Raw genomic sequence first — 19,233 nt, forward strand, 5'->3', positions numbered from 1 at the left:
ACCCAGTTCAGAACGTTGGAATAAATCTATGAACAAAGGCTTCTGAATGCAGACGTGTTTCCAAGTCTGAAGCCAGCCAGTCATTTCTGTAAATGGACCCCTGGTGAGGATGTTTGCTGCTGCCATTATGTCCCAAGAATGTTCACTGCCCACTAATTCCTGGACTCCTCTTTGGCTCCTCTCTTTGGGAAGTGGGAGCAGGACAAGCCAGTCTGAAAACTTCTGCTCAGTGTTTCCTGCTGGCCCCACCTCCTCTCAGGCACTATGGCTGTTTTGTGATTGGCCTTTTTCTTTAGTTTTCATTGGGGCCTGCCTGTGATCCAGTGAGGATTCCTTACTTACCAGGGACCACTTTTCCTCCTGGTCCATTATGCACCTGCTGCCACCTCCCTTGCTTCTTACCTACTTGACCTTTATAAGTTCTTTGTAATTTGTCCTACCTGTCCCTGCCTGACTCTAATTTAGTCCTGGTCTTCTTTTAACCACTGTGGTTTCCATTTCCCACTCTCTACCTAGGAGTAGATTCAGCCTATTATGCTATACTTGTGGCTCAGCTGCTAAGGTAACTTTCAACTCTGATACCAGGGGATCATGAGAATATCTGTCTGCATCAGGGAGGCCACAGAGACCCCACCTGTTCATTTATCATGGGGCCACCAGGGTAACCCTGGTTGGCTCCCAGCTCCTAAGTATTGCAACGGCTTGAACAGGACAACTGACAGAATAGTAACAATAGCTGCCAGTTGTTGAACAACTGTTCCAGGCATGGGGCCAAGCCCCCAAATATATCACCTCTACTCTCTGCAACTGAGTGGATTTTATTATCTCGGTTTTATAAGAGAGGAAACAGGATAAGAGAGAAGTCCAATCACTTGCCCAAAATCATACACCCAGAGAACTGAAAGTTGGTATCACATTTGTATCTGATGCTTCATGTATTTTTAAATGAGATACAGTAGGGCCTTGTGTACACTAGGCAAGCACCCTGCACTAAGATATATCCACAGCCCTTTTTTAAGACAGGGTCTTGCTGGATTGCCTAGCCTGGCCTTGTACTTGTGGTCCTTCTATTTCAGCCTCTGGAGTAGTTTGGATTACAGGCATGGGCCACTGCTCCCAGTTTGGTGTTTTATCCTGTAAGAAATATCCTCATTTCCTAGTGCCCCTGTTTACCGTCTAGTAAAGTGCATGTTATGAGGCAGGACTGTCTAAAAAGAGTAGAACAGTCAATAGTCTTGATCATCAGGGACATTGGACTCATTTGGACATGGTGGTGGCCTGGGGCATGTAGTCAGCTGGACACAGATGAGCCAGGCAAGCCTTGGTGGAGTCTGGGTTAGGGTTGCTGGCAGGACTGGTTGAATTGGATGATTATTTCTCAAACAAGCCAGGAAGCAAGCAGATTGCTTCCTTCAGCTGATCCTCATGGTTCTAGTCACTCAACCAGAAATGGGATTCCTCTGCTTGACTCCGTGTAAGGGAAGCTGTCACTTGTAAAGCAGTTGCTCTCAGGGAGCTTCTTTTTTAGTGAAAGACACAGGTGGGAAGGAGGCTTGTTAAAATGACACTGGAAGCTGTCCTCACTTGTCAGAATGGCTTAGCACAGAGTTCCCACTTGCACAGTGGGTACTGCCTACTTTTATTTCAGTTCCTCAGGCTGCAAGGCTGACACATTGGAGACCAGGTATCAGGACTTGAGCCAGCCATACTTGTGGAGTGATTCAGGCAGTCATTTACAATCTTCACTCTGGCTTCCAGGTAGCTCAGAGATCACAGTCTCCAGGAGAAACGTTTCCCCACTTATGGCAGAGTGCAGAGGGATATGGTTCCAAGGGCCCCATGGATAGTACCTGCACAACACCTCTGCTGGGGCTATGTCCACTTCTGCCCAAAGATCCACCTAGAAGCCACCATTCTGGGATGGGTCTGGGAAGAGTATGTTAAGAGTGGAAGGTGACACTTTGGAAAATATTTGACAAGAGCAAATAAGACTAAGGAGGCAGTTGGGGTTGTTTTGTGGAAGGGCCTCTATGCCAGAGAGTCGTGCTCATAATTGGGTGGGAGGCTAGGGGGAGAAAGCCAGGGAACCGTCTTGGTGTCTGGGTAGAGGGCGAGGCAGCTGAGAGGTCTGGCTTGTCTTGCGCCCACATTCTGCATTCCAGCTTCTCTGCCACTACGGAACTCAACCTGACTGGTTTACCGTTGACTTATGCCGCCAGGAGAGGTTGGAGGGTGGAGGGAGCAAAGGGTTTCCATCTGAGCTTCCCACCCCTTCCCTGCGGCCTGTACTCAGGGCCCAGCTGGCTTCCCCAGACTTCCGCTCACCCTAGCCGGGACAGTTTCTTGGAGCTGATGGGGCGGGGCCCGGCTGTGGCTCCGCCTGGCTCCCCAGCGGCCAGGCCTCTAGGAACCCGAGGCCCCGCCCCCGATGCCCTCAGCCAATTAAGTGTCAGGGCGGGGCGAGGGCGTCTCCAGCAGAATGGCCAATCACGGCTGACGTTTGTGCTCACCGCACCAACGTTTCCCGGGGCAACGGTTTGAAGTTCTACTTCCACTTTGTCCCGCGCTGGTTGCACCAGAGACCCGCGTGCTGGGCTTCGCCGCCGGCCCACAAGCGCTTGCCTTCCACGCCGCCGGCTTCCGGAGCCCACGACGGCGATGGCGAGGTGCGGCGCTGGGGGCCGGGGCGAGGGTCGCGCCCGCCCCGCACCACTTCCGACTTCGCTCGGCCACATCCGGCCGGGACGACAGCCGGCTGGTCTCCGGCCCCGGCGGAGTCCTGGCGTGTCCGCTCGCGGTTCGGCACCTTCCCAGCTCCCAAGCAGTGGCCCAGGGTGCTGCCGCGGAAGAGGCAGGCGTGGGTGCGGTCAGGAAGGAAACTGGGCATCTTCAGCGGAGCTGGGAGAACCGAGGCGCGCAGTGCAGGAGAGGTGGACGTGGCTCCGGGTGATGGGATAGGGCAAAGCAGCAGGAAGCGTTAATAACGAGCTTCGATGACTTCTCTCCTTTATTTTTTTCAAATACGAAATGAACGGTTGCGTTCCAGGTCTTTTGCTAAAAGTTGAGGAATTATCAATGAGAAAGCCAGGCAAGATCTTTGCCTTCGTCAGCGAAGGAAATTGACAAATAGAAATGATACATTAATTACTAGTAGTGGCGAATGCCAGAAAGAAAGGAGCTAGGCGAAGCAGAATAGGAAAGGAGACATTTAAACTGAGTCTGAAGGCTGAGAAAAAGCTGTTTTGCAAGATTTTGGAGGAAGCACATTTCAAGCAAATGGAACGGGAAGAATAAAAGTTCTGACAGAAAGAGATTGATGTTCCAGGAGCTGAAATGACATCCCTGTCTCCTGAGACAACTTTTGTACTACTTATCAGGCAGATCCAAACAGAAGAGGAAACACAGTGATTTGAACAGGGAAGTTTAATGTATGGAATTATTAGCTGTGAAAAGATTGCATTCAGAAAGGGCTGACTAGTGAGAAGACCTCTATTTAAGTCATGGGTCACAACAGATAGCAGCAACAGCCATAACCTCATGGAAGAGGGTTTCCCTGCCCCTGTACCGAGACCCAAACAGTGGAGTAGGCATGTCTGAGGTGCACTGAGTTTCAGGGAAATGGCTGTTGTACTCTACAGGTAAAACTTGCTAGCAATCCATCTTGAAGGGTGATCACAGAGCAATGTCTCATCAGACACCCGCATCTGCTACAAATCTAACAGAGGGGGACTCTGGGGAAAGCTGCTAGCTGCCATGTGTTTCAGGAACTAGGCACTGGAAGTGCACACTTCATACTGTAGGAGCCTGTTGCTACAGACACCACCCAGGCTGCAGGAGCTCGGACTGGGGAACTCCTGGGTGTTGCAGAAGTCTGCCTAGTGAACACCAGTATCTGGAAGGGAAACCCCATTCAACTACAGTGTCTCTCCCATGTCCTCTACTGACAAAACTTAACATCATGCCAATTAGCAAAGGAAAAATTTGAAGCCAGAGTCACTATTTATAGAGGAGGAAATTGAAGGATAAATTTGGAGCCGGGACATACTGGTAACTGGAACAGTTTTGTTATTCATCTATAGCATCCTGCAAAGCCCTCTATATAACATTCCTTTACCAGCCACTGGCACTAAGCATCATTATGTCTGCTGGATGATGTGGCCCACAGAGCAGAGCAACCAATCCGAAACTGGAACATATTTGCATCATTTAGAAAGGGCTCATTCAGTAGTGCCCCATGGCAGGGCAAACTGTTTCCCTGAACCATTGCCTGGCCTCTGCCTGTAGTCTGCTGGCACTGAAGTGGGTTGCATAGTGAAAAAACAATGTGTCACTTAGCAGTCCTACAGGGAAGCCCTGGCGGGGAGAACTTAGGTCTCCTGCCAATAGCTGTGTGTGTGACCACTAGGGTTCCCACTGACATTCCGATGGCAGCATCTGAAAAGATCCGGAGCCAGAACTCAAAACTATGTGAGATAATGTGTTTTTTTTTTTTTTTTTTTTTGTACTACAGACTTAGCCCCTGAGCCACCTTCCCAGCCCCTTCTTATTTTTTATTGGGTTCACAATTTATGACAAATATTCCACATCTACAATTCTCTCTGGTCAATTTTAATAATTTTGTTTTGTGATTGTAGATGGACAAAATGCCTTTATTTATTTATGCAGTCCTAAGGAAGGAACCCAGTGCCTCATATGCTGGGCAAGTGCTATGCCACTGAGCTACAGCCACAGACACAGACACAGCCCCAACCCTTTTTTATTTCTCGAAACAGTTTCAATAAGTTGTTTAGGGTCTTGCTAAGTTGCTGAGAGTGGCTTTGAACTTGCAATCTTCCTGCCTCAGTCTCCCAAGTCACTGGGATTACAGGCATGCACCACCACACCTGCAGAAAACATTATTATTTTAAACCACTTAAGTTTTGAAGAAATTGGTTACCCCACAACAGAAAACTAATACATTGAATATATTATTTTGTGTTTCTATTGCATTTGAATCATAAACACAAGGTCTTCATTAGAAAGTATGTCCTCTAGTTGGGTGCAGTGATGCATGCCTGTAATCCAAGCAGCTCAGGAGGTGAAGGCAAGAGGATCACGAGTTCAAAATCAGCCTCAGCAAAAGCAAGGGGCTAAACAACTCAGTGAGACCCTGTCTCTAAATAAAATACAAAATAGGACTGGGGTATGTGGCTCAGTGGTCAAGTGTCCCTGAGTTCAATCTCTGGTACTCCTCCCAAAAAAGTAATCCTCTAAATACCACACAATGTATATACTATATGGTATCCCATACATATGTACAATTTTATGTACAAATATGCCAGTTTAAAAGTAAATTTAGCTGGGTGCAGTAGTAAAATTAAAACATGAAAAGAAGTTTAAATGAGAGGCTGAGGCTGGAGGACCACAAGTTCAAAGGCAGTCTGTGCAACTGGAGAGACCCTAAGCAATTTGTAAGACCCTGTCTCAAAAATAAATACATACTACAATGATGTGGCCACATCAATGTTTACAGTAGCTCAATTCACAATAGCTAAGCTATGGAACCAACCTAGGTGCCCTTCAACAGATGAGTGGATAAAGAAAATGTGGTATACATACACAATGGAATATTATTCAGCCGTAAAGAAGAATGAAATTATGGCATTTGCCAGTAATTGGATGGAACTGGAGACTATCATGCTAAATGAAATAAGGCAGTCCCCAAAAAGTCAAATGCCAAACATTCTCTCTGATACGGGGATGCTAACTCACAATAAGTGGGGCAAGTTGAGGGAGGGCAGGAGGAGGAAGAATAGAGGTTCACTGGATTAGACAAAGGGGAATAAAGAGAAGGGAGTGGGGATGGGAATAGAAAAGACCATAGAGTGAATCGGACATGACTTTACTATGTTCATATACGAATACAGGACCAGTGTAATTCCACATCATGTACAATCACAAAAATGGGAAGTTATACTCCATGTATTTTGGTATGTCAAAATATATTCTATTGTCATGTATAACTAAAAAGAACAAATACAAAATTTAAAGAATGAATGAAAAAATTAAAATATCTAATTTTCAACATAATAATCCACTTCAGGGAATATATACTGCAGAAGGAAAGTTACCAGCATTAAGAATATGTGTACACAGCTGCGGCACGAGACAGACATGTTCAACCAAAGCACAGTTAAGCCTGTGGACCAACTGCTTTGAAAAGTGGACCTGGCCAAAGACAGAGAGCTGTGGGTCAGAGAGCATAAAACAGGCAATGTTCGCCCTGTGGACATGGAGATCTAGACACGCCTTGTGGCCCCAGGGGTCCTGCCCAGAAGAGGGGCTGGGTGTCCCACGGAAAGGAGATGGTGTCTCCTGCTGGGTGTAGCTGCCCTCCCACCCACTCTCCTGTTCACTGAGGAGAGAGGAGAGAGCTGGCGATTTCAGAAGGATGATCTGGATGGCCCAACTGGGGGATCCCAAATATTCCCAGGCCAAGAAGACAGACCTGCAACCCTGCCCTTGTCTCCAAGACTGAAGCCCCCAAACCCCATGCCATGCTTGTTGCTCTGAGAACAAACTGAGGCTGGAAAAAAATATTTATATATGTACAGAGTAGCTGGGGATGTAGCTTAGTGGTATCACACTTGCCTGGCATGTGCAAGGTCCTTGATAAATCCCCAGAACTACAAAAGGGGGGAAAATACCTACATACACATACAGGCCAAGAGAAGAGGATCACAGGTTTTAGGGCAGTCTCAGCAACTTAGTGAGACCCTGACTCAAAAAATAAAAAAGGACTGAAGATGGAGCTCAGTGATAAAAGCACACCTGGGTTCAACTGGGAATGTATATTTGGGTTAAGTGGTAGTGGTGCTTATAGATGGAAACTGGTATGCTCATTAGTTTGCTTTTAGGGCTGCAATTTTTTTTGGGGGGGGGAGCTGGGGATTGAACCTAGTGGTTCTTAACCCCTGAGCCACATCCCCAGCCACTTTTTATATTTTATTTAGAGACAGGGTCTCACTGAATCGTCTAGAACCTTGCTAAAATGTTGAGGCTGGCTTTGAGCTGGTGATCCTCCTGCTTCAATCTCCTGAGCCACTGGGATTACAAGCGGCTCAGAGCTGCAATTTTAATTGTTTCACTTGAGGTTATAAATTGAACTACTACTCATGTAGCTTGAAAAGACACTCTGTGAGCGCAGCACAGTGGCACATGTCTGTAATCCCAGTGGCTCTGCTCTGGAGGTTGAGGCAGGAAGATCTCCAGTTCAGAGTCAGCCTCAGTAAAAGTGAGGCACTAAGCAACTCAGTGAGACCCTGTTTCTAAATTGAAATGGAAAAGAACCAAAGTAGCGCCATTTTGTTGTGACCAGGCTCCACTGTATGCTTGCTTATGTTTTCCTTCCAGCCTCCTGAAGATGCATCTATGTTGACAGTACAGTAGGCCCTTCCTACATCCCTATGGCCCTGACGGATAACAAAATGACTCTGAAAGGTATAATCAAAACGATTCTCCAATGTAATCAAAGTAACTATCTCTATAGGGTCTTTCTGACCTATATGTGTCTCAGTGGTTCTTGTGGTTTTTGCCTTTATAAACTCTACTTCCAAAATTCAGGTGCTGGGAGTTCTTTGAGGTGTTAGCCTGCTCCCAGTCACCGCTTGCCTGGCATGCTCACTAAAGAACCGTTTTTTTCTCTTTCAATTTGGCTCAATATGCATGGTGGTTTGTAATTCTCACGTACTCTGTAACAAAATAAAATACAACATAGGGCTAGAGATGTGGCTCAGTGGTCGAGTGCCCCTGAGTTCAATCCCTGGTACCTCCCCAAAAAAGACCCTTTATGGCTTTATAGTAGGTTGAGTAATAACCCCAAAATATTCCTAATCTCTGGAACTTAAAATATTTCCATATTTAGAAAGATAATCTTTGTAGATGTGATAGAATTAAAGATTATAACATGATGAGATTATCTGGAATATAAAGGTTTTCATAAAAGGGAACTATGACTACAGGAGAGGAGAGAGGAGATGACAGAAGCTGAAAGGAATGATCCACTTTGAAGACAGAGGAAGGGGCCATAAGTCAATGAGCGCAGGCACCTCTACACGCTGAAAGACAATTGAACTCTCTGAAAGCTGCCAGAAGAGCTAGCTTTGCAGACACCTTGAAATGGACCCAGTGAGGTAAAATTCAGACTTCTGGTATTCAGAATTGTAAGATAATACATTTGTTGTAAGACACAAAGTTTGTGGTAATTTATATTAGGAAACTAATGTGCTTGATCCCTCAGAAATAGCAATTTGGAGCTGGGTATGGTGACTTAGGCCTGTAATTCTCACAATTCAGGAGTTTGAAGCAGGAGGATTGATAGTTTGATGAGGCCAGCCTCAGCAAATTAGTAAGCCCATTTCAAAATAAAATATAAAAAGGACTGTGGATATAATTCAGTGGCAGAGCACCCTTGGGTTCAATTCCCAGTTTAAAAACAAAACAAAAAACAAAACAAACAAACAAAAAAACTTGGTTGGAGATAGTTCAGTGGAAGAGCACTTGTCTAATATGTACCAAACCCTGGGTCTGATTCCCAGCACCCGCACCACCAAAAAACAGAAACAAACAAACAAAAAACCCCACCACCAACAAAAACAAACCAACCCAAGCAACTTGCCATTAATAGGCTGCAGCAGGTAAAATACATTTTTGGTCAAGTATGTGAAAAGCAAGAATATACTCATACAGCCAATGGCCATGTAATACTCAGGGCTCTCTGACTGCCAAAGAAAGCCAGCAAAAACAAGAAGGGGATATTTTTGTAAAGAGAATATTATCTCATGGACATGTGGGTCACAGGACCCAGGAGCTTTTCCAGTTTCCCTCATTTTCCTGTGGCCTCCCTCAGGCCACTCCCATCCTCCCCTGTTGAGGCTTTCTTATTCACTGATTTTGTGTCTAGAAAACAAGAGGAAACAGCAGTGTCTGCCAGTTCATGAATCTACACTCTGTAGGGTCACACAGAGAAGTGACTGGAAACTCCCCTAGTCCCAGTTCTAGATTCCAGGTAGAGAGGAGCTAGGGACTCAGTCTGAGCCAAAAACTCTCTCTTTCCCCCTACTGCAGTCCATTTTGCTGGAGCAAATTCATATAATGCAAACATGGCTACCAGGGATCTGGAAAGGATGGGGTGAACGGTGGAGGGCTCATTTAGGCTGGGTAGGTACTATGAGAGATGTATTACAACTTGTACTTGTCAACTCAAAACAGAATATTGCTGGGCGTGGTGACACATGCCTGTAATTCCAGTGGCTCAGGAGGCTGAGCAGGAGCATCAGAAGGTCAAAGCCAGTCTCAGCAGCTGAGTGAGGCCCTGTCTCTAAAAATCAAAATAGGGCTGGGGATGTGTCTCAGTGGTTGAGTGCCCCTGAGTTCAGTTCCTGGTACAAACAAAACAAAATAACAAACAACAACAACAAAAACCCACCCAAAATATTGTTCCTAAATTTGCAACCCAGGAATACAACATATCCTCCATAGTCTCTGAAGTCCAAACTGCACTGTGATAGCCTCCCATTCCAGGGACACAGTTCTAGTAACACAGTAACATAGGCTCCAGCATTGCCCAGTGCCTGCCATTTTGGAGAAACACCCATGTTTCCGACAACACAGGTGCTTCCTACCCTTCTACCAACCTGGGGGCTCTTGGTTACCTTCCACAGCACGGGGGTGCACAGAGCTATGCTCTCCCAACATGTGTCACTCAAGTTAGGGCCTCTACAACTTCCTGGCATTGTCCAATGTGCTAAGGCAGACACACTCTGTTGCTTTACAGTGCAAAAACCATCTAGCCATGGTTAAGCCTGGCGATTGACTTGCTGTATTCTCTAAATTATTGAACGGAAATTTGATGGTCCTGAAATGCTAGCCCATTTTATGATTTTTTTTTTTCCAGTAGAGGGCGTAAGAAGAACGCTGTAAAGCCAGAGCTGGAGAAAGGGACTTTCACCTTCCCAGCACAGGCTGGTAGAGCGCAGGGGAGGAAAGCTTGGGCATTCACTTCCAGCAGCGTTCCCTGTGTGCACTTGTCACAGCTGCTGGCTCTTACAGGTCTGACTCTTTTCCTTGACAGAAAGGGCGGGGTATTTGAGTTTGTGCCCTCAATCTTAAATGCAGAATTTGCTTCCTGCAGTTGCTATTTTCGTAACTTTTAGAGACTCTCTTACCCCTTTTACTTTTAGTAGGTAACCATTTTTTTGTGATTTAACAAATCTTTGTTTCAGATTTTGTTCAAATTACTGACGTGTTTTTAATCTGTAACAGAAGCAAGTAATACAATGGGGGAAATAATCACAACCACAAAATCATAAATGAACAAAAGAAACAACCTACTTTTAGAAAGAACAAATGACAGACTACAAAATTTTACTAAAATATATTAAAAGTCAAAATATATCTCTGCATGGGAAAACATTATTGTAAAAACACCATTTCTCCCCAATATTAATCCACAGACTTAAAGTTTCAATCAAAATGTCAATGGTGTAGCAGGGTGTTCAAGCAAACGCACAAAGCTACATATACAAGTTTAACTGTAAATTCTGAAAATTGTAAACGATCTAAATGTCCAAGTGCACTTCGTTTTTTGTTTGTATGTCTGATCCTGAATTTTTTAATTATTTTTCTTTCCAGACTTTGGTGCATTATAATTATGCATTATGATGGGCTGACAGATCTGGCTCCATGAGAATGTTATAGGCCAGACTATAAGGGAAATGAATAAACAGACTCCATTTTGCTCTGAGACTCCATGTTTTGTAGGAAATAAGCTTCTCCCATGGGAACACCCCACCTCTGTACCCCCATCATCAGTTACTTAGCATGACATGTTTAGCAATACAAAATGACAATTCTTATGTAATGAAAAATTGCTCTCTTTTGATTCCTATTGCTCCTAAACAATGTATCATGTGAATGGTGATTGTGTGGATGTTAGTAACCATTCTTTAGTTTGTACCTAGGTAAGGGTCATTTTGACCCACTTCCCCCTCTGTTGATGATCTCATGATGTTAGTTTGTAATTTCGAATCAAAGCAACAGATACTTATGATTGATGTGATTTTTGGTATAAGAACCCCTACAACCCTATGGTTGGGGCTGTTCTCCCAATATCCATTTTTTGGGGCATTGTGTGAGACAGCCAGCTGGATTAATAGACTCTCAAACTTGGATTTCTCAGTGGTGATCAGTCTGTTCTTAAGTTGCGCCCCATAACAGCAAAATAGTGCGAGTGTGATTCATTGTTACATATTTGTGCATGCACACAGCATAGCATATCAGTATAATTTAGTCAGTTTCATTTCCCAGTACCTCACCTTTGCCTCCCCTCCTCCTTCCCCTGGTTCGCTTCCTCTATCCTACTAAAGGAGAGTACTTTAAATAAAATATGGAGGCTGGAATTGTGGCTCAGTGCTAGAGCGCTTGCCTAGCACATGTGAAGCACTGGGTTTTATCCTCAGTACCACATAAAAATAAATAAAATAAAGGTTTAAAAAAAAGAATGCTTTAAAATAAGAAAGAAAAGGGAAGAACTTTAAAAAAACAAATAAAATATGGAACTCCCATGCTGGGGAATACTAAGCAGTTTACAAAACTCATGCATTTTGTTTGTATGTGCTGACACTGAAAGACATCTATACTACTTAATCAACAGAATATGACTTAGAGTGATTCCTGATTTGTATTAGAAATATAGTCACAGACGTAGAACTATAATAAATACTACAAAATGACTAGAGCTTATTTCTGGATGTCAAATTAGTTTTTTTTTTTTTTTTTTTTTTTTTTTTAACCTTCATTCATTCCATCAGTGTTCACTGATCACCTACCATGTGCAGATGCCCGAGGCAGGGCAGTAAAAAGTGTCTGCGTTCGTGTAGCTACCAACAGTGGAGTAGTGAGATACACATTACAAATACGTGTCAAACGATAAACGTCAGGAAGAAAAATAAACCAGGGTAGAGATGGTTCAGAGGGTTAGGTAAGACCTTTCTGAGGGGGTGACATTTGAGCAGAGTGAGGAAGCTAACTTCTACGAAGAGAGAAATACCTTTATAATTTTCCAACCTTTTTTATTTTCTACACCAAGCGTGCAAAACGTGCATGATCGAAAAAAAGCGCTTTTCACTTCTGAAAAAATCTGGAGCCTGAAATCTTGAGACGTGGAGAGGGTGCGAGTGGGTCCAAAGTAAGGAAACGAAAACCTCGAGGTTCCCGAAAACGGTCCGCCAGCTCTGGACCCTTTTGGGCCCCAGGGCCATCGCCGCCCTTCAGCTCTGCGCAGACAGAGCTGCTGGTGGGAGGGTGCGGGACCCGCCTGGGACATCGCAGGGCGGCGAAAGACTAGGGAGAAGGGGGACGCAGGGGTCGGGGAGCGTGTCCCCGGGCCCTCCACCGCTCGTTGGAGCCGAGCATCTGGAGCGGAGGGAGGAAACCTCTCCAGCGCATCCCTTCCGGCGGGGCTGGCGCTCCGGTGGCTGGGCCGGGGTGGTCTCTGCTCGTCAGGCGTCCTCTTTCCACTGCGCAGGGGCCGAAGGCGCCGAGAAAAGAAAAGCGCAGAGGAAGGAAGGCAGCAAACCCAGAGGCAAACCCAAGCCTTCCTCCCGGCTGCCTGGGTGCCTACCCGCCGCCGTCGCTGCCTGCTGATTGGCTAACCCCGGGAACTTTCCCTGTTGATTGGCTGCTCGTCGGCGGGGAAACGTCCGGTTTCCGGCTCGCCCTGGCGCGTGCGCCGCGTGGTTTCCCGGCGAGCCCCGCGCGGGCTTCCGGCGCCTGGGGCTGGCGGCGGAACTGGGAACTCCGGGGCGGTTGTGGGCGGTGTGTCCCGGGGGCGGGGACCGGCGACGCGGGCCTCCCGGCTCCAAGGTCGAGCGCGGAGCTTCGGGTGGCCCGGGTCGGCGCCCGGAGGCGTACCCCGAGGGGTCGTGCTCCGCTGGGAGGTGCGGTCCGCCCTAGCGCGCCTGTTGCCCGCTCGGTCTCCGCGCAGACACCCTGCGCGCCCGCCTTCCGTCAGCTCCGCGCAAGCGAGGCTGCTGGGGACAGCGCGGGGCTCCGGCCGGGTCAACGTACCCGCCTGCCGCGTCCTGCCGAGCGACCCTGGTGAGTGAGTCCTGGCCTCTCCGGGGAGACCTCCTCGGTCAGCGGAGGACGAGAATGGCGCGCGTACCTTTCAAGAGACTTGTGAAGAGCAGAAGAGTGAATAAAGTGCTTAGTGTGTCATAGAGAAGAACTGGAACCAACTCGAATGCATTACTCGTGTATTGCTTAAGAAACCCGAGTACACCCATACCACGTAAGCTCGTAGTGCTTCTAGTGAAAGAAACGTTCTCATTTATGTGAAAACACACATCAAGCCCCCCTCCCTTTTTTTTTTCATTTATATGGATAACGTTTTTATTAAAAGCACAGGAAAAGGCCTGGGACGTCATATGTCAGACTGTCAAGGGGGAGAATTGCAACTGCATCAAGGAAGGGAGTTTCTCTTCTGTGTATTTGTGTATTGTTTAAATCCCCCCCTTTATTAGATGTTTGTGTTTGTTGCTAAAAAGAAAATTTCAAAATACACTTATCAGAATTTTGAAGAGTAACAACATAAAGTGTAACTTTGCAGTGTAAGTGTAAAGGGTAACAGCCTGAATGTGTCACACATTTATATATAAAGGGCTTTGGATAGTGTCAGCGCGCCGCTCCCGCCTCCCCGCCCGATATGTTTGGGGATTCAGAAGATTTCAATTTTGAGAAAGAATACAGTGCCCCTATGGTATATTAAGTAACACCTCCAAAGGGATTGGGGACAACACTCAAATACAATAATTAAAATTTTTAATTTAAATAAACGTATGGAAAAATGTCCTAAGTATAGTTCAATCAATCTTTACAAACTGAACCAATGCATTAGCATTTTTGCCATAAAACATGGACATTTACATCAAGTAGTATAAATATAAACATAAGTGTGCTCATATCAGTAGGTCCAGTAGTACTACCAAATGAGTGAGATTAGGTTTTGTAGTTTGTTGAGTCAGGAAAAACCCAGGGTTTTTTATTTTAGGCTTGGTGATAGAGTCCTAAACCTCTATTAGTAGGAAAGACAGTTACATAGAACAAAACATAGCCAGGCACCAAGGTGCATGCCTGTAATCTCAGCTACTCTTCCAACTACTAGGGAGGCTGAAACAGGATAATTGCAAGTTTGAGACAAAGCTGGACAACTTGGGAGACCCTGTCTCAAAAAATAAAATGGACTGGGGATGTAGCTCTGTGGTAAAGCACCCCTGGGTTAGATCCCCAGTAGCCACCCCCCCCCCCCAAACACACACAAAGCAAAAAGAACAAGGTATTACAGTAAAGCCTAAAAAATGTTCCAGGGCACCAAAGGATGGGTACTGGAGTCCCTGGATAACTCTTTAGGCTGATTGTTTGCTTATGTATTCCACTCTTCCCCAAATCCTGCTGGTTTGCTCTTTCCCCAGGAGTGTGTGTCTAGATGCCAGCCCAGCCATCACAGGGGATCCCTCTGGGAGATTGAAAGGGTCAACTCCAGGACCCAGGCTGAGGCCAACCAGCCCTGAGCCTTAGGCCAGGGGAATGGCATCCCCCCAGGAGTATCAGGACCAGGCTCCTGAGGAGGGAGAAGGACTTCTGATTGTGAAGGTGGAAGATTCCTCCTGGGACCAAGAATCTGTCCAGCAGGAAGACAGCAAGGATTCTGAGGCCTGCCGCCAGCGCTTCCGTCAGTTCTGTTATGGGGATGTGGGTGGGCCACATGAGGCCTTCAGCCAGCTCTGGGAGCTCTGCTGCCGTTGGCTTAGGCCCGAACTGCACACCAAGGAGCAGATTCTGGAGCGTTTGGTGCTGGAACAGTTTCTGACAGTGCTGCCAGGGGAGATCCAGGCCCGGGTGCGGGGACAGCTTCCAGGGAGTGGCGAGGAAGCTGTGGCCTTGGTGGAGGACCTACAGAAGCAGCCAGTGAAAGCCTGGCTGCAGGTGAGGGGCCCCTCCCAGATCCAGATGGTACTTGAGCTGAAGGAAAATGGCCATCCCCATGGAGATGAATCTCCAAGAGGCTCACAGCATAGGGGAGACCCTGAGCCCAAGGGAGCAGCACAAAAGCATGATGTAACACATGTTGCTCTTCTGAAAAATGAATACAAAGTAAATTTGGTTGGTTTCTTTTTGGTGGTTTCACAGGGCAAAGTGGGCTTGTTCCAGAAAGAAGGTTAACTTCATATAGGTTCTGCAAATGTATATTCATGTTCTGCTCTAGGCCAGGCCCCAGGATATGGTAATATGCATAAGAACTCCAGAAGGGTATGAGAAGGTAGAGCTGACTGTGGACACCCTGCTGTCTTGTGGTGTGTTGGGTCCTTGAGACTGGAAACATCTGGGGAGGTGCTAATGATCTGTTTAGGGTGTGAGGCTCTGACCTGGTAGGAGGGCTGGTTTTTGCATCATGATTGATGGGGAGTATCCTTGGGCACACAGCACTGCCTGGTGTTACATTCTTCTCTGGATTTTCCCAGGGCTCCATATTGATCTCCTTCTCAACACCCTAGCCTCCTGAGGGCCATGTCCTGTGTCTCCTTCCCAGGGATTAAACTCTGTCTCCCCCATCTGATCTCGGTGCTGATGAGCATGTTGTGGTTCCTGCACAGGATGTGCCCTCAGAGGAGGTGGAACCAGAGTCTGCAGTCCAAAGATCCCAGGCCAGGGGGCCTTTGCTGATGGTGGGGGCATGGAGCCGGCTGCCTGTACCCCAGGAGCAGCATAGCCACAACAGTAAGTAAACCTCTGTCCTTATAGTGGCTGGCCAGGGGCCTTGCTCCTTCTCAAGCATTGCCCTAAGTGTAGCAGGTAGGATGTTTCTGTTGTCTGAAGCCCAGTCATACATGCACATGTGCATCTCTGTGTATGTGTGTGTATGCATGTGCACATGTGCAGGGGAGACTAAGGTCTCAGTCTCAGGCCTGAAGTGGCCTCTCTGAGGCTCCATTCTTTTCCTTCAGCCCAGCTTCCTGCTCTTCTTAAAGAGGGGAATACCAGAGAGACCACAGATGCCTGCTTTGCTTCTGGGGTCCATGTGAGTTACCAGTCCCTTTGTCCTCTCTGAGACCCTTGGCACTGTTGAGTTTATAAAATGTTCCTTGCTTTCTCCTGTAGGCCTCTTTCATCTGACCCACCCTGTCCCCACCCACAGCTGCCTGGGAGGCTTAAGCACAGCAACCTGAGCCCAGTCTTCCTTCCTCATTCCAGGGACCTGTGGCATTGGGAGACATTCCCTTCTATTTCTCACGGGAAGAATGGGGTTCTCTGGATCCTGCTCAAAGGAATCTCTTCTGGGACATAAAGCGGGAGAATTCCCGGAATGCTGCCCTAGGTAAGGGTCTTGATGGGCCCCTCTTCCTGATGCAATTCTCAGTCTTTATTCCCATGCTTCCCTCAGCCCATTCCAAAGTGGGCTTTTCCTTGGTTTCCTCAAGAGCCCTGTGGGATTCCTTTCTTGTATTGATGTTCAGTTCTCTGTACCTCTATGTGTATATCATGTGATAAGTGCCTAAGATGTGCCAGCCTGTGCTGAGTGCTGGTAAGGGTATTTTCTTCTTTGATTCACACAATATAATGCATTGAAATATTGTCCTCATTTAATAGATGAGGAACTGAGACTCAGAAAAGTCAGTGCACACTGAAGGGACAGCACTAAGACATGCTTTGTTGTGAGGCCACCTTGCCTCACCAGCTGAAGGAATGTTGACAGGGCTGGGCTGCTCTCCAATCCACACACCTTGCCATTTGAAGCCACACACTATGGGTTCCTCTCCAAGCCAGTATCATCTCAGTTAACCCACACCACTCAGTAGACCTGGCTGAGATCCTTCCTTATCTGAAGTTACTGTGTATTCTTAAGTTTGGAGAGCTGGAGCCTGTGGAGTGAGGGGACTGCATAACCACATCACTTGTACCTGTTTTTACCAGTTTGAGTATGGGTAATTCACCAAATTAAGCTGAGTCCATTCAATGAGCTTGGAGAGTGGGCCTTTGGTTCCAGGTGTAGAACCCAAGGTACTTGAATGGACTAAGGACCTTGTTGAGTAAGGGACCTAGTGGAGGGTCATGATTAGCAGGCATCTCTGCAGACAGTCTGCCCAGCTGGACCTTCTGGGGCTCGCTCAGAACTACTCTATTGGCTTTGCATCACTATCCCATTTTGTAGATGAGGGAACTTGGGCTTGCCCATCTGACCCTCCTACCCAGGGAGCTTTCCCCTGAGCTGCATTTCTTCCTGGCCTCAGCACCAGCTCCAGAACAAAGTAGGACTGAAGAGTCTGCTCCCTCCCCTTTGCAGGTTTGGGGCTCAAAAGCCAGAGCGAGAGGGCCCAGCTGGAGGAGGCAGTGATGGTGCTTCCACGCCAGCCAGGCGGTGAGGTGTCTGTATCCTGGAGCCCCGAAGAGGCTGAGGCCTGGGAGAGCGAGAACCGGCCAGGGGCAGCCCTTGGCCAGCTGGTGGGGGTGCGGCGGGGTCGGCCGCCCACTCGCAGGCGCCAGTTTCGGGACCTAGCTGCCGAGAAGCCTCACAGCTGCGGGCAGTGCGGGAAGCGCTTCCGCTGGGGCTCAGATCTGGCACGGCACCAGCGCACGCACACGGGTGAAAAGCCACACAAGTGCCCCGAGTGCGACAAGAGCTTCCGCAGCTCTTCGGACCTGGTGCGTCACCAGGGCGTGCACACGGGTGAGAAGCCCTTCTCGTGCTCTGAATGTGGCAAGAGCTTCAGCCGCAGCGCCTACCTGGCGGACCACCAGCGCATCCACACCGGCGAGAAGCCCTTTGGCTGCAGCGACTGCGGCAAGAGCTTCTCCCTGCGCTCCTACTTGTTGGACCACCGGCGCGTGCACACTGGCGAGCGGCCCTTTGGCTGTGGCGAGTGTGACAAGAGCTTCAAGCAGCGTGCACACCTCATCGCCCACCAGAGCCTGCACGCCAAGATGGCCTAGCACGTGGGGTGAGCAGCCAGTGGGGACTGGGTGAGCAAGGCAGGTGCTCCCGGTGATCCCCCTTTGTCCCCATTGAGGATTCTCCACTGGTCTTCCACCACTGCCAGGCCTGAACAGAACTCGCAGGGGCATCCCCCAAAGCTGGCCTGCCCTGCTCCTGGGGAATGGAAATTCTGCTACTTTGTCTTCCTCTTCTTGCTCTGTGTTTTTACCTCCTCTAGTTTCCTGGAGTTTGGCACATTCCTGGCTGGAGCAGGAAGTAGTTGAGGACTCAGGCAAGGCCTGGGGCTTCTTCCCAAGGACCCCTCAGCTTTGCCTGGCCGTTGCTCTTTGTTCCCTACCTTCTTAGGTGGGTCCATGAGCCAGGTCCTCTGCCCTGTCAACCTGTGCCTTCCAGTGGGGATGGAGAACTGCCCTTGGCGCCAGGGGCTGCTGGACTTTGGGAGAGACAGTCAGCCCACACCTCGGAGAATCTGGGTTTTGGATGTGTGCCTAGGAGCTTTTCAGCTTTCATCATCTCCCACTTCCAGACCAGGCCTGGCCATAGGAAGCTGCTTGCCTTTACTCTTGGCAGACTCACCCTGCTATGAGCCCCCAAGAACCACCCATATGCTAGTCTGGAGGTGGTGGCAGTGGCTCCAGCAACAGGAGGCCAACCCTGGAGACCAGGAACAAGGTGGGCAGAAGTCTCCTACCGTCCACTCTTCCAGAGGACTGGCCTTTGTGGTACTTAACATCAGCACTTCTTTGCTGACTCCTCAAGCGCTACATTCCATTCTTTGGTCTGTATCTTGTGCAGACTTGCAGTAACACATACAGGCCAGGGACTCCCAAAGAGCTTAACCCAGTGGGTCTCAAAAGGGTTTGAATAAATGTGGAAACTTCCCTTTAGTCTCTGTGTCTTTTTCCTTTTTTGTTTTTTTTTGCTGTTCTTGGGATTGAACCAAGAATCTCATGCATGTTAGGCAAGCCCTTTACTGCTGAGCGCAGTCTGTCTTCAGGTGTCTGCTAGGGGATGGGAATTCAATTCTTGGCCTCCTGGCCTGGTCATGCTGCTGGTTTGTAGAGTTGTGTGGTCACCAGGTAGAGCCACATCCTGGGCTTGTAGGTGGGTTGGATCCCTAAGGGCAGTCATGTACCCTGGTTTTCTCATCCCACTCTGTCAGCCAGTGTCTTCCCTGGTCTGGGCCACCTCTTTGCCCTGAC

At 48.0% G+C, this 19,233-nt stretch overlaps 1 protein-coding gene across 2 annotated transcripts; it reads left to right on the forward strand.

Annotated features, from left to right (window-relative positions):
- The first annotated feature begins 12,794 nt into the window (after positions 1–12,794).
- ZNF213 (zinc finger protein 213) lies at positions 12,795–18,918 on the forward strand. 2 transcript variants are annotated; one of them, XM_079120795.1, is made up of 6 exons: positions 12,795–13,330; positions 14,511–15,024; positions 15,693–15,816; positions 16,044–16,117; positions 16,291–16,414; positions 17,381–18,918. In XM_079120795.1, the coding sequence occupies exons 2-6, from the start codon at positions 14,626–14,628 to the stop codon at positions 18,025–18,027; spliced, it is 1,368 nt and encodes a 455-aa protein (XP_078976921.1). In that variant the 5' UTR covers positions 12,795–13,330; positions 14,511–14,625; the 3' UTR covers positions 18,028–18,918. The 2 variants fall into 2 exon arrangements, with proteins under 2 accessions (XP_078976921.1, XP_078976922.1); XM_079120796.1 differs by having other exon boundaries at positions 12,795–13,137.
- The last annotated feature ends 315 nt before the right edge of the window (positions 18,919–19,233 follow it).

This window comes from Sciurus vulgaris (assembly GCF_902686455.1).
Source record: "Sciurus vulgaris genome assembly, chromosome: 18".
Lineage (NCBI taxonomy): Eukaryota > Metazoa > Chordata > Mammalia > Rodentia > Sciuridae > Sciurus > Sciurus vulgaris.